This window comes from Melospiza melodia, chromosome 11 (genome assembly GCF_035770615.1).
Source record: "Melospiza melodia melodia isolate bMelMel2 chromosome 11, bMelMel2.pri, whole genome shotgun sequence".
Lineage (NCBI taxonomy): Eukaryota > Metazoa > Chordata > Aves > Passeriformes > Passerellidae > Melospiza > Melospiza melodia.
Window position 1 is genome coordinate 26,848,039 of NC_086204.1, and position 13,962 is coordinate 26,862,000.

At 50.3% G+C, this 13,962-nt stretch overlaps 1 protein-coding gene across 3 annotated transcripts in view; it reads right to left on the minus strand.

Annotated features, from left to right (window-relative positions):
- Positions 1 to 3,715: 3,715 nt before the first annotated feature.
- The window catches only part of SSBP3 (single stranded DNA binding protein 3), a 55,343-nt gene continuing 45,096 nt past the window's right edge, over positions 3,716 to 13,962 (minus strand). The window contains exons 6-18 of one of the 3 annotated variants that reach the window (XM_063166154.1): positions 13,765 to 13,845; positions 12,904 to 12,963; positions 10,944 to 11,010; positions 10,760 to 10,836; positions 7,900 to 7,964; positions 7,752 to 7,800; positions 7,532 to 7,567; positions 7,290 to 7,344; positions 6,805 to 6,875; positions 6,022 to 6,100; positions 5,791 to 5,819; positions 5,511 to 5,612; positions 3,716 to 4,880 (exon numbers count right to left, since the gene is read on the minus strand). In XM_063166154.1, coding sequence (XP_063022224.1) covers positions 4,851 to 4,880; positions 5,511 to 5,612; positions 5,791 to 5,819; positions 6,022 to 6,100; positions 6,805 to 6,875; positions 7,290 to 7,344; positions 7,532 to 7,567; positions 7,752 to 7,800; positions 7,900 to 7,964; positions 10,760 to 10,836; positions 10,944 to 11,010; positions 12,904 to 12,963; positions 13,765 to 13,845 — 801 coding nt within the window. In that variant the 3' untranslated portion in view covers positions 3,716 to 4,850. The remainder of the gene's footprint in view (positions 4,881 to 5,510; positions 5,613 to 5,790; positions 5,820 to 6,021; positions 6,101 to 6,804; positions 6,876 to 7,289; positions 7,345 to 7,531; positions 7,568 to 7,751; positions 7,801 to 7,899; positions 7,965 to 10,759; positions 10,837 to 10,943; positions 11,011 to 12,903; positions 12,964 to 13,764; positions 13,846 to 13,962) is intronic. The other 2 variants (XM_063166155.1, XM_063166156.1) reach the window with 2 other exon arrangements.

A 13,962-nucleotide genomic window follows, 5' to 3' on the forward strand; every position in this document is an offset into this window, starting at 1 on the left:
GAAGAGCACATTTCCAAGAAATTCATCTCACTTCAGTGCCTTGTGTCAGAGGCTGGTCTGTGCTTTGTGGTCCCTGGCCATCTGGATGAGCACCCCAGTTTGTGTTCCAGCCCCAGTCCATCAGGCAGCTCCACTCTGCAGGTTTTGGGAGCGTTCACCAGTCACATTTGAGGTCAACAATTGCCCCCCGTAAATTGGGATGCAATGGCTGCAGGCTAAATTAACAAATCCCTCCACAGTTAGCAGAAGTGCTTGAAAGAGAAAAAACCCTCATATAAGCATTGCATTGCTCTGCATCATCTTAATCCTGCCTGCTCCAGGGATGCCTCATTCGGCCCATCGGAGTGAATCTGTTCAGGTCTGTGGTTTGCAGCCAGGTGTTTGGGAATACATCCTAACAGAGCTGTGCTCTGTGCAGCCTGTCACACGCAGTGGGTGTTTCTTTCTCGGGCTGCTGCTCCCTCCTGCTGTGTCACACGGACCCTGCCTGACATCCCCTCGCTCTTCCAGCTTCGGGTCATTACCCGTCCCAGGGAGGAAGCCCTGTAGGGCAGCCAGCTGCCCCTTAGCATTCCTGAGGAGAGAATTTCCCCCAGGAAGCCTGCTGGAAGAGCAGCTGTGGTGGAGAGGGGTTGTGTGGAGGTGAAACACCTCATGTGCTTCTGCTAGATGTGGGAATTTGTGAGGATGGTCTGTCTGGAAGAGGCAGAGTCCCTTCAGCTGCTTTTACCTCTCAACAAAGACATCTCTGTCAGGGCAGGCAGTTGAAGGGGAGAGACTGAGGGAAGCTGGAACCCTGCTGTGTCCAAGCTGAGCTGAGACAAAGCACAAGCACAGGGAGGGATGGACGAAGGCAAAGCAAAGGCAGTTTTGAAAAATAGCGGAAGCAGCGAGACATGGGATGGTCAGCAGGAAAACAAGGCTTTGGGGGTTGTGTGAGGCATCAGGAAACCACTGGAGGTGAGGGGATCATACACAGGGGTGTGAGGCCATGTCCCTGCTGTGCTGAGGCACAGCCACTCTCCCCTGAGGCCAGGGGAAGTGGTACTGGAGTGGTGCTGGAAGGAGCAGCTGATCCTTGTGCAGGGAATGCTCCTCTGGGGGCTGATCCTTGTGCAGGGAATGCTGAGGGCCTGGAGGGGAGAGTGAAGCTCCCAGCTTGGCACGGATGCTCAGGTTGGCCCCTCGTGGTCCTTGCACCAGGCAGCCCCTGCCACCTGTCCCTGGTGTCCTGCTGCACTTCCCAAGCACTCTGTGCCCAGCTCAGCTCTCCCAGTTCCTCCAGCATGGCCTGCTGGAATGGGCCCAGCCGAGGGAGGTGGGCTGGGGAGCCCAACAATGGGTCACAGGAGCACATCTGGGTTGGCATCAATAACTTATAAAGGCTCTCAGCAGACGAGTGGCGTTACCTCAGCACGGACCAGGGCCAGGCATTAACTTTTCATGAACGGCAGCCAGGGAAGCAGAACATGCAAGAATGGGGTGGCAGGAGCCCGGGATGAGGAGGCAGAGGAGCCTGGCTGCCCGCAGGAGAGCTCTGCAGGGCCCAGAGGAGCCTGGCTGCCCACAGGAGAGCTCTCCACCACTCCACACTCCCTTGCCCTGAACCGCTCCCACTGCAGAATCCAGCTCCACAGGCTGCACACATCGTGCCAACAAGTACACACCGTGCTCAGCCTGGAGCCCCTGGTTGTTCTGATCCTCCTCCTGCATTTAATTTAATGAAAACTAATGGGGGAGACAATTATCCCTGAGGCTGGGCTCAGGAGACGTTTCGAGGAGGGAACTTGGCAGTTTCATGGTGATATTTAATAATACCAGCCTGTAACCCTTAAGAACCATCAGGAAGGACTTTTCTATGCCCCACAATAAAAACACAACGGGCAGCAGTGCAGGAGCCTGCTGCTCTGGGCAGCCAAGCAGGGCCTGGGAGGGCAGGATTTCCCCATCAGCCTCAACCCCTCAGGGGTTGTGAAACCAAGGGATGGACAATGCTCACACTCTGCTTTCTGCAAAGGACAGGGGGATGTGATTGCCTGGACCAAAGGCCTAAAACTTGCCAATCCTTCCCCCAGCCTCTGATTCAGCCCATTGGGGAACCAGGTTGTGTTGCCTGGGTTTGTCCATCCCCAGTAGCTCCTGGAGCTGTTTGTTCCTGGGTCTGTGCACCCACCCAGCACCACAGCTCTTGCCCAAGGAGGGGCACTGACCCCACTTCAAGCTCAATATTTATATATTATTATTTTTATTTAAGAACAGCACTCGTGTATTCCCCTCCTTTCGTAATTACCTCCCAGCAGTGCAAAAGGGAAGTGGCAGCATGCAGCTCCTGGCCCAGGGAGCTGCTGCAGGGCAGGGCAGCCTCCATCACCACGCTGGCATCCCAACTCCCCCAGCCTCTAACGAGCAAAGCCTGGGGAGCAGTGTGCCAAAATCCCCCTTTTAGCCCCTAAAAAACCCCTTTCTTTCTGCAGCCTGGTGGGCTGGGTGTGGGGAGGGCAAGCATCCAGCCAGAACATCCTCAGCCCGGTGCAGACAACACTGACCATTTTCTAGGCTAAATTTTCAAAATGCTTTAAAAAAAAACAATTCCAAGAAAAAAGAGGCATCACTAAACCTCACCCAGGTCCTGAACTGCATCCTGAATCCCATTGGGATTTTGAATTCCCAGGCTCAGCCAGCCCTCCTAAAATGCCATCTCAGCTCTGCATCACCTCTGCTCCTGCACCCCAAATCTGGGGTTTGGTCCTTGATAAAGGCTGGAAAAAAAATCCCAACTCCCACCCTGGGTCTGGCAGCAAACACCAGGAACAAACTGCAGAGCACCGAAATCAAATGTTTATGTTGATATTTATTACAGCAGGGGGAGGGGGGAGAAGGAGGGGGAACCGTTTCATTCAAAAAACCATCCCATACCAATGAAGACAATAATTTAGCTATTCATTTTAAAATACATTAAAACCGCTCCTTTCATTTCCTCACATCAGAACAGAAAAATTAAAATTAAAAAAAAAGAAAGTAGGAAAAAACCCCCCACACCTGAACAAGATGTAAAGTGGAAAAGGTAAAAATTTGACCCCTTGGGGAGCCCCTGGGTATGCAATGCAACAAATCTGCATTAATTGGAAAATATTAACCTGACTGTAACTATGAGACTGACACCCTCAGACCCCCCCATCCCACCCACCCCTCCCTCCCTCCTGACTTTCTACAGGTAAAGCAGAATGAAAATGCCTAGGAAAAAGAAGGCAAACATTAAAAAAAAATATTATTCGTATTACACACTAAAAAAAAAGTTGTTTTGTCATCTCATGTCTTGCAGTCAGAATAATAAAAACAAGCCAAATGTCCCCCAAAAACATTTCAATGAAGGGGTGCGGAAAAAAGACATCCCTTTAATAAAACATTATCAACAAATATCGTACACAAACTACAATGTATAATAATTATTTTTTTTTTTCCCCTCTCGGTAATTTTCGAACCAGACTACAAGGTAAGAAAAAACACTGAAACAAGATACAATGCTTTCAATAATCCGCACAAAGGTCAAATCCAAGGGAGAGAAGAATATTTTACAGAATATGATATACATGGAGCAGAAATGGGAGCTGGAGAAAAAACCAAGACCAAACTACAGGGTAGTGTCATGTACAGAGATCCCAACCCGCCGCCTTGGCTCGTCCCTTCCTCTCCCACCAGAAGGAAGGGCCTTCGATGCTTGCCATTAATTTTTATTTTCTTATTACAGAGCGAGCCTACAGAATAGCAAGGTTACATTTTAACAACAAGAATTCCTTAAAAAATATCTCCATCCAGTTCCAAATCATAGATAAGTGAAATCCTGACAAGAGCACATCTCTAAAGAAAAGAAATCCCCCCGCAAAATACCCCCAAAGCAAATAAAACCCCCAGAAAATCCCAAAGTTAGCTGGAGATCACAGTTTCAAAGTCCCAGGTCAGATTAACCCTTTTTTTTCTTTTTTTTTTCTGGTGGATTTAAAAAAAAAAAAGTTATTTTTAAAAAAATCTATTTTTGCAGTGAACCAGCTGAAGGATTCTGGGGAAGGGAGGGACAAGAGATTTCTTCTTGTACTCAGAGGAGGGGGAAAGACTAACACAGTGCATGCCACAGTCACAGAGAGCAAGATCACGATTCATTGGAGGATGTGATCCTGGAAGGGGTCACCTGTTATATTAACAAGTTTATAACGAGGTGCTGGAGTCTCTTCCCCAAAGCAGATCTTGTTAACTGGAGGAGGAAGCGTTGTGCTGCAAACGAACCAAAAAAAAAAAAAAACCCCAAAAAATACACGGGAAAAAAAACCCCCAAAACCAAAAGGAAAAAAAAAAAAGAAAAAAAAAAAAAAGAAAAACAGGCCTTCTGAACGAAAACCACCATTGTAAACTGTCCAGTTTATTTAAAAAAATGACTACAACAGAGACAACATGATTTCATATCTAGACTAGCTTCCTGGTGTCGCACGGCACAAACATACAACAGGTTCGGTTTCTGTCTTTATTTAAAAGAACAAAGCAAAGAGATCGGAGTTGGGTGCTAGAGGCTTCCGTTTGTTTCCAAAAAGAAGTGTCATGTACATATATAAACCCTTCTGCACAAAGAAGGGTCTTGTCATGTCTTGAAATATTTTAAGTTTTGTCCTTCATGTTTTATGGAATAAAAAGTTCAGCCTTTTTATTGCATGAAACTAAACCTGGGGTTTTGGCCCCCGCCACGCGTGTCCCTGCCCATACACCTAGCTTCTTCTTCTTCTTCTTCTTGCATAATTCGTTGAGATCCTCCGAACGGCAGCTGACTCTCTTGATCCTGGAGAGGAGGAGGGGGAGGGAAATCACACACTCATCGTCATGCTGGGGGAATACTGCAAGAGAGACAGAGCCACAGTGAGAAACCAGGCGGGTCACAGCCCCGGACAGCCAAGGGAGGGATGCAAAAGGAGGCTGGTGACAACTGCACAGCAACCTAATTGGATCTAATAAACCAGGAAGAGAGGATATGCTGGAGACTCCAATTTATCAGGGCTCTAATCTGAGCTGTAACTTGCTTTTCCGGGAAGAAAATCAGCAGAACAGTATGGGGCGAGATGCAATTTGAAACAAATAATTAACATGCACATGTGTATATGCTGCTAATACAGGGAGAACAGGAGGCATGTCTGCAGCCACCCACGGAGCCTCCAATGGGCCAGAGCAGCACAGCCACCCCTGCAGCAGCTCCTCTCCACCTGTGCACCCATCCCACCACAGACCCCAAAATTCCACCCACTGCCTCATCTCCCCCTGCCCACCCTTCTGTCCTGCAGCAGCTCCCACACGGCACAACCCAAGCCCAAAAGGGTTTGGTGCCAAGCCCACCCACCCCAGTGCTGGGGCACCTGGGGACTGGCCCCCCATTCCCATGCAGGCACTCACTCACTCACTCACTCACTCACTCACTCACTCACTCACTCACTCACTCACTCACTCACTCACTCACTCACTCACTCACTCACATTGTCATTTTGGAAGGAATGGAGAAAGTTGCCTCCCAGCTCCCCGTCGTCTCTTGGAGTGCCCGGGGGATTGCTAATGCCACTTATGTTGTTTGGAGAATTCTGTGGGAAATGGAGAGGAGGTGGTGAGCAGGTCCCCACAACCCCCCAAAACGCCACAGGGGCAGGACAATGCCGTGGTCACATTCCCTGTGTCCCCATCCATCGGGGTCACAGCAGCACCCCAGTGCTGAGGGAAGGACAGAGCCCACACACCCGCCCTGCAACCAACCCCACTTACTTTCGGAAGTCCATCTATGTCTCCTGACCCTGCAGAGAGGGGAGAGAAAGGAGAAGAGCCTTACTGGGCCTGCAGCCACAGCCCTGTGCCCCCCACAACCCCGCTGCCTTCCACCCAAAGGCTCTGCTTTGAGCACGGGTGCCAGCTGGGGGCTGAGCCCAGGATGGCAACAGGCACACAGGACACTCTGCCAGTGTCCCCAGGGGATGGGTGGAGGACACCAAGGCTCACCTAATGATCCGTTCATGTGATGGGGCTCCATCCCGCCCATGCCGCCCATGGGGCCGTCAGAGCCGGGGCCCATCGGGAACTGCGCAAGGAAAAGGGGACAAACCCAGAATCAGACACAGAACGACCCCAAGCAGCTGCCACGGTGGCTCCTGGGGACTGTCCCTGCCCCAGCCATCCCTCTGCAGCAGGGCAAGGAGGGAGGTATGGCAGAATCACTGAACTGCTGAGGCTGCAGAAGTCCTTTGAACACCGAGTCCAACAGTCAACTCAGCACCCACTAAACCACACCCTGAAGTGCCAGAGCCACACATTCCTTGGACACTTCCAGGGATAGTGACTCCACCACTGCCCTGGGCAGCACATTCCAATGCTTGGCAACCCCTTCAATGACAAAAAGTTTCTAATATCCAATCTAAACATTCCCTGGCACAATGGGGCTTTATCACCCTCCCAGGCTGTGGGGCTCACTGTCGTCTGGGTTCACCTACAAAATTTGGACCCAGAGCTGCAGCACAGCATTCCAACCAGAATTCCACAGGATTTAAGGTTGCCCACAACCCACAAAACCCAGCACCTTGGCCGGAGCAGCAGGACTGCTGCTCTCTTAATAAGCATAAAAAATTAACAAAGTCGCCCAAGAGTTAATCGCTTTTTGATGGTTTGTTTTATTTCTGTTTTGTAACAAATGGCTGAAATCAATTAAACTGCTTTACTCTCAACTGATGAAGTTAATTATGATTTGTTATGGTATCTGATATGTAAATTATTAGAAAGCAGACTTACATTCGATCGACTGCCTGCAGGCGGTACTGGATTAATCATTGTGTAGATGTTGTCACTTGAATTTGTTGAATCTGTGGAACAGTGAAGCCCAGTAAGTTGGGTGATTAATTCATTTCTTAATTAAAACAAACTCATGCCACTTGAACTCATTCTTTTGTATTTTATCACCCAAAATTCCCTCTAACTACCACCATTTTCTGGTTAATTTGTATTTAATGAAGATCCACAAAGTTTTTAATCACAGAAATTCAACTGTGAAAAAGAATTCAACTCCTGGCTGGGAAGGGTAGGGTGGTAATTCCTCACCTTCCTGAGCCCCCCAGCAACCAAATCCACAGGGGCCTGTAGGAACATCCCCAAATGCAATCCCAAAGTCAAGAAGCCCATGCTACTCACTTGCCAGAAAGCCAAAAGCCACAAAAATTGGTCATTACCAACAGGGCAGGGATGGCCCTGGACAGAGAGGGGTCTCAGAGGGCTCGTACCTGCAGGGCTGGGCATGATGGGTGTCCCTGGAGGGCCACCGCCGCCGGGGGGACCCTGTGGAAACAAAGCTGGGGTCAGATGTGCAAACATGAGCACTGCCCACCTTCGCATGTCTTCAAACACCTTCCCCAACTCCCAACCCCAAACCCAGCCCAGCCACCTCCCATGGCACTGACTCCCCCCAGACCACAAGAACTCCTGACAACAGGACAGACAGCAGGGGCAGGAGAGGAGGACTCACCACGTATGTACCAGGCGATGAAGAAGAGTATGGGATCTGCAGGGACAAGAGGGACAGGTTCAGCCATGGGCTGGATCCCATCAGGGCACAGCCTGGCCAGGATGGGAGTCCCAGCAGCCTAAGCAAGAGGCTGGGGAACCTCTCCTCTCATTAGCAGGGCTCAGCTAATGGGGAATGATCCCATTTGCAGGACGTTTCCCAGCCAGCCCAAGATACTCACTGAGTTAGCACTGCTGGGGTTCGGCCACGGTCGGCCAGCGCCCGGCCCCCTGGGGACAAAATTAAACAGGGGAAAAAATAAACCTTGTGCTTTTCTGCAGACACTCCCGAGCCCGTGGTGAAACCTCCCAGAGTGGGGATTGCCTTACATGTTAATTCCAGGCATGCCAGGACCTAGGGAGTTGGGTGGAGGTCTCATGCCGCTGCCGTAGTTCTGCAACGATAACCAAGGGTCAGTCTACCATAACGGGCAGGACACCAGAGACAAGAGAAAGGGGGAAAAAAGCCAATAAACAAACAAAAAAACAAGCGGGTCTGTGTGCAAAAATGAGCTTTAAAAAAAAATTAATGACGATGAACATAAGAAGCAATTGTGTTTATAAAAGAACCCCAGGCAGCTGAATATGGATGGGAGCCAGGCTGAGCCCCAAAGTTCCCCCTCCCTGCTCTCTGTGGAGGGAAAACATCCCCCTCCCAGCTCTGTGCACAGCCCCCAGCGCCAGCAACAGCCTTTTGGATTTTTCCCTTTGTGCAGGAGAAAACAGGGGCAGGAGGAGGAGAAAAGGCACCACTCGGAAGGTTCCTGCTGCAGTGTAAGGATGAGGAAGGGCTGCATGAGCTCCCCCCGAGATGGAGCACTCCTTGCTCCCTGGATGACTGCTGGAGTAGGGAACACCAAGCCAGGCTTGTTGTTTTTCTGTTGCTCCCCAGCTCTCTGCTCCATCCCCTGGAGCAGGCGAGGGCAGGCAGCCCCCTGGGCCCCCTCTCCTGCCTTATTCCTCCCTGGCTTAGCCTCCAGCTGGGACTGGGAGCCTCAGATCTGCATCCCTCATCTCCCAAAACCAGCTCCAGTACAAAGCCAAGCCCAAGGCAGTGGAGGAAGAGGAATCCCCCGAATGCTGCGCTCCATTTGGTCTGTGCTGTGCTCCGTGTGCCCTCCAGGCGACGTGCAGCCAGATTTAGGTCGCGTTGCCACTCTTCCCCTCCCACCTCCCTTCTCTTCTGTAATGCATCTTTTTGGACTGTGTTTCTGCCATTTAAAGAAAAAACTGCTACAGCAGGAGGAGGGATGGCTGGCCACTTCCTACACCACAGCCCCTTGGAGTGCCTCAAACTTGATTTTAAGTACAATACTTAGTATTGCCAATTTTTACCTGGATTTACCAGTGCACGGTGCACTGCTGAGGGCATCACCAAAGTTTGTTTTGAAGAGGCAGAAAAGGGTTTTCCCCAAACAAATTACCAGCAAGTCCCTAATTGATAGAAATTTCAGCCATTTACACTGAATAGCAGCATCAAGCCCCTTGTTTAAAAAAAAAAAAAAAAAAAAGGGCTCAGCGTTTTTAATTGGAGCTGAAAGGCCTGAAAACGAAGCCAGCTGAAAGATGCTCAGGGAGGGTGAGGAGGGAACGCAGCTGTGCCGGGAGACCTGGGCAAGGCACCACCAAAACCCAGAGAGCTAAAAACCCTCCTCATATTGGTGCTGGCAAACCCTGTCCTGGCTTCTGCAGAGCTACAAATGGGATTTCTAAAGGGAAAAAGGCAGCGGCAATCAGCTGAAAGGGATGATTCATCACTGCTGTGTAATAAGGAGCTGCTGTCAGGACTCCAGGATGTCCTGGCTGGATGTTCTGAAGCCCTCTGGAATGGTCTGAGAAGGATTTAGGAAGGTCCCAATGCAAAGCTTAAAGGAAAACAAGCCCAGGGCACACAAGGTGCGAGGGGCTGCGGGGTCTGGGTCGGTATTTTTGGTGGCTGCCTGCGCAGACGCCGATTCCTGGATGGCTGCAGGCAGGCAGCGCCTGCGGGTGCCAGATTGGGAAGCCCAGCGCTTCTCCAGGGAAAGGCTGCCTCTCAAAAAACCTCTCCCTAATGTACATACACAGGGAATGGAGGAGTCAAAAATAAAGCTCTGAACATTTCACAACTCCTGCCGGCTCCCGGAGCCGCCGCCATCCCACGCGGCGCTCGGCGCGCGCTCCGCGCTTCCAAGTTTCGCGGCGAGCTCTGCAAGTGGGAAGCAGCCTCCCCCGGGCAAGCCGCCGCCGCTCGCCTTGGCGCAGGCCACCCTTGCAAATGCCTTTGTTTTTTTTTTTTCCTTTTGGGTGTAATCCTCCAGGAAAGGAGGATTTCAAGCACCGCAGCAGCGCTTTGGGAGGGCTTGCCTGTGAAACGATGCTCGCGCAGGTTTTTTTGTGCCCTGCCCGAGGATGGATTCAGGTGCCCGTGGACGTGGCTGAGCACCCCTGAGCAGCATCCTCAGGTTGGTGCTAAAGACATGACACAACTCCCTCTTTACACAACATTCACTTATCTCAACAGTCTCCAGGGGAAAAACAAAACAAAACTCCAGCGCGCCCGCTCCTCTCCTGACAGACTCTGATCCTCGCGCTACAAACTCCACGTAGGCGACGATGCAGAGAGGATAAACCTCCAACCAAAATATGGTAATCTGGTTTTGAAGTCTCGTAGAAGGAACAAACAGGAGTGAGTCAACAACAAGCCACTCCATGAAGTGAATCAACGGAACGACAGCATATATTAACCCAGATCTCCTTAATTTCAAGTTTACTCCCCTTTCCTGAAATATGGAGCTCAAGCAAGCAGCAAGAAGGGCAGGTGGAGAGGAACCTCGCAGGGGAAAGCCTTATTCCCTTTGCTAAAGGGATCTTTGCCATTTCTTTTTATTTATTAATTTCAAATGCAAGCCTCCCTCCCCTTTCCTGCAGTTAGGGTTGTAACTGTTTCCCAAGCAGGCAGTGTAATGCACTCAAAGGCTGCTCCAGCTCGGAGCTAAGTGCCATCCCCTCTGACAGAAGGGCAGGAGGGAGGCTCTAATACCCTTAATGAGCTCTGAAGACCTCACTCCTGTTAAAAGGAGGGATTTCCAGATGCAAGACTAATGTAAAACACATTAACACTAATGGGGGGACAGGGTGTGGGGGGGAACTCCGAGCCCCACGAGGCTGTTCCCATGGTTTGTGGGATGTGCTCTGGCTCCGGGCTTACCTGCGGACCGGGACCCATGGGGCCCATCCCTCGCGGAGGATTCATCCTTTGCATGGGGCCGCCCATGTTGGGGTGCCCTGGTGGGAGGAAAGCAGGGGTGTTACACGGCACCACAGCCACTCTGGGTCCTGAATTAACAGCTAATTAGGAGCACCGGCGCTTCACCCTGCTCTGCTGGGTTTACCTTGCTGTCGCGTGGGATCCATCGAATTGGGCAGCAATGGCTGTGTACCGGGAACAGCACCCGGGGGCTGTGAAAGCAAGGAAGCAAGGTTAAAAAATAAATCCTGCATTCCCCTGCATCCTGCTGCATCCCGCTGCATCCCATATCCCACTGCATCCTCCTGCATCCCACATCCCACTGCTACAGCCTCCAGGTCTTTGCCTCCCTCATCCTTCTGCAAACCCTCTCGAAACCCCAAACAAGGCGTTTCCCCCTCCCCTCATCCCAAATGCTACTGTATTTAGGAAAGCAGGGGAAAACCCAAGCTGAGCAGGACAGAGGTGTCAAATCCAGCAGGGAAAGGTGACCAACAGCATGGCACCCTGGTGACACACAGCACCAGGGCCAAACCAGGCAGTGATTCACTGGCTGCGGCAGGGAGATGCTCCATGTGCAGCAGAGCAAGGCCCCCTCCCCAAACTCACCTTAGACTCAGGCAATGCTGCTATTTAAGCTTCAAAGGCTACTCCAAACAGATAAAGGGGAAGAAAAATGCAGATATTGTCTGCCTGAGGGAAGCAAGCTGTAAACAGCTTTGCTATGCTGGATGCCAACATTGAGAATCCCCGTGCTGGAGCACAGCACAGGCCCTGGGTGCAACGGCTGTGCCGAGGCATAATCAGCCCAATCCCAAGTTTTTTGCAGGCTGGAAGCTGGCAGCAGGAGGAAGATAAACCAGGAGGGTTGCAGAGGTGGATATTTACACTTCTGCTGCCTGACCTTCCTGCTTGCCTATTTATTCCTCTTGTCCCTCAGGATGTGACCATAACCTCACTGAGCTCTGCCTAGGTACAAACATGTGTTTGTTATGTGGTGTCTGGGGGAAAAAAATTAAATCTTTCTAATTAACTTTACCCACTCCTGGATGCTCAATCCTGCTGTGGGAACAGCCTCCTCAAACCAGTCCCCCCTGCCTCTCCTGCCTGCCCAGCTCACTGTGCTCACCAGCAGCAGAGCCTGGGATAAGCCAAGAACCACTGCAGGATGGGGTCCTGTTAAAACTGACCCATGAGGAGGTGCAGTGAATTAATACCTCATTAGATCATCCATCACTGCCCTGGGTGGAAGACTCTTCCAGCCATGGGGGTCCTCCATTAGCCCCTTCTGGGCTTTTCTCAGCTACATCTCAGCATCAGTTAGCAAATTCTAAAGATTCAAGTCTCAAATCCAGCAAGCACAAACCCAGAGCAAGCTGGTACATCCTACTTCCTGACTGTCCTGCTCTTTCTGTTAATTAGACCTACAGAAGAACCATGCTGATAGCCAAAAAAAAAACAAGCTCCCAAGATAATTTTTGAACAGACACCTTTGCTGCTCAAAGGAATTGCAGGTTTCCTTTAATTTCCCTTTAGTGACAAATTTGGTCATTACTCCATGGATCTGCATGGCATCATTGGGAAGGAGAGGAATTCCTTAACCAAAGGCCACGCATGCACCCAGGCAGGGCGTGGGGTGGAAGCCTCCATCCACAAGGCCAGAAACAAACTGCCCTTGTATAAGCTGGGATAAGAGGATAAACCCAACCCAAAAAATTCAGCAGTGACCTGCCCCGCGTGACCCCGCCGCTGATCTAAACACTCGGTCAGCCCAGCAGCAGGATTATCTCCATCACTTTAATTTTCTGCGATTGCAGGGAAAATCCAGCCAGGCAGCGAGCATGCAGCATGGCACAGCCCTGCTGGGAACACCATGGCTGGAAAGCAGCAGCACATTCCCCCTGGATGGGCCCAAACATCACAATAAAATTAAACCATCATCGTTAAGTGACACCTGGTGATCCGGCACTAAGAAAAAAAAGGGTGACCAAGGAGGGGATGCTTGCCACCCAAACCCAAGGAGCATCTGTAGGACACCTGGCCCTCATCCCCCTTCCCAAATAACAGCTACCCCTGGGAAATTCAGAATCCTGGGAGTGCAGTACCTGGTTGCCCATCCTGATGGGGGGCCGGGGACCTCCGGCGTAGCGCGGCGACATGAACGGCTGTGGGGACACAAAAGGGGGTCAGGGCTGAGCCCTGGGGAGGCAGCACGCTCCCCACACACTCTGGTTAGCCTGTACACACTGCTTTTGGTTTTTTTTATTTTATTTTTTAATTTATTTTTTTTAAAGGAGACATCCTTTTTAAAAAAGTGATGTTTCAAAAGGGAAAAAAAAAAAGAAAGGTGTCTGGAGTCTGTTTTTTAGACATTTTTCTCTGTAGGTTTATTGTTTGAGAGCGTGTTTGACATTGGCAATACTAGGTGAGGCTGTTAAAATTAGTGCATGGGAAACCCTGAGTGTTAGATAATGTTCAAGATTAAATATATAGAGATATATTAAAAAAAAAAAGTGGCAAATAAGCACATACAGACACGCACACACAAAAAAACCCAGTGCTAAGTACTGAAGAAAAAAAAAAGAAGAAAGGCTTAACATTACTTCTTTTTACAACTGCTGCTACTAACAGAAGCTTAAAAATCCACATCAAGTTAAATTTCTTAGGCTACCTCGGGAAGGTAAAACAGTCTGATACCCACGACTGACTTCTCAGTCCATTGACAACTGCATATCCAAAAACCACCAAAAAAAAAAAAAAAAAGGAAAAAAAGAAAGAATTAAAAAAAAAAAAAAAAAAGAAAAAAAAGGAAAAAAACCAACATTTTGCTTTGGAGCTGGGGTGCCCAGGGGGATGCTCCCTGGGGAGCGGGTACCCGCTGCCCAGCATGCTTCCAGAGGGGGAAAAAAGGAGTAAATCGAGCGCACGTCCCGGTTCACAGCCCTACCCATCACTAGTGTCTTTACCTGACTGTGGGGTCCCATCATGCTGTTAGGATTGTGGGGTGGAGGCTGTGCGTGTGGCGAGGGCTGTGACCCAGGCGGTCCCTGTGAGGTCAGACAGTAGAAGGAGGTTATAGATTAGCACATGAAAGCGCAGAAAGAGCTAAAAAAAGGATTCACAGGTGGACCTGTTCAGTCAGGGAGTCAGTTCTCCCGGTTTTA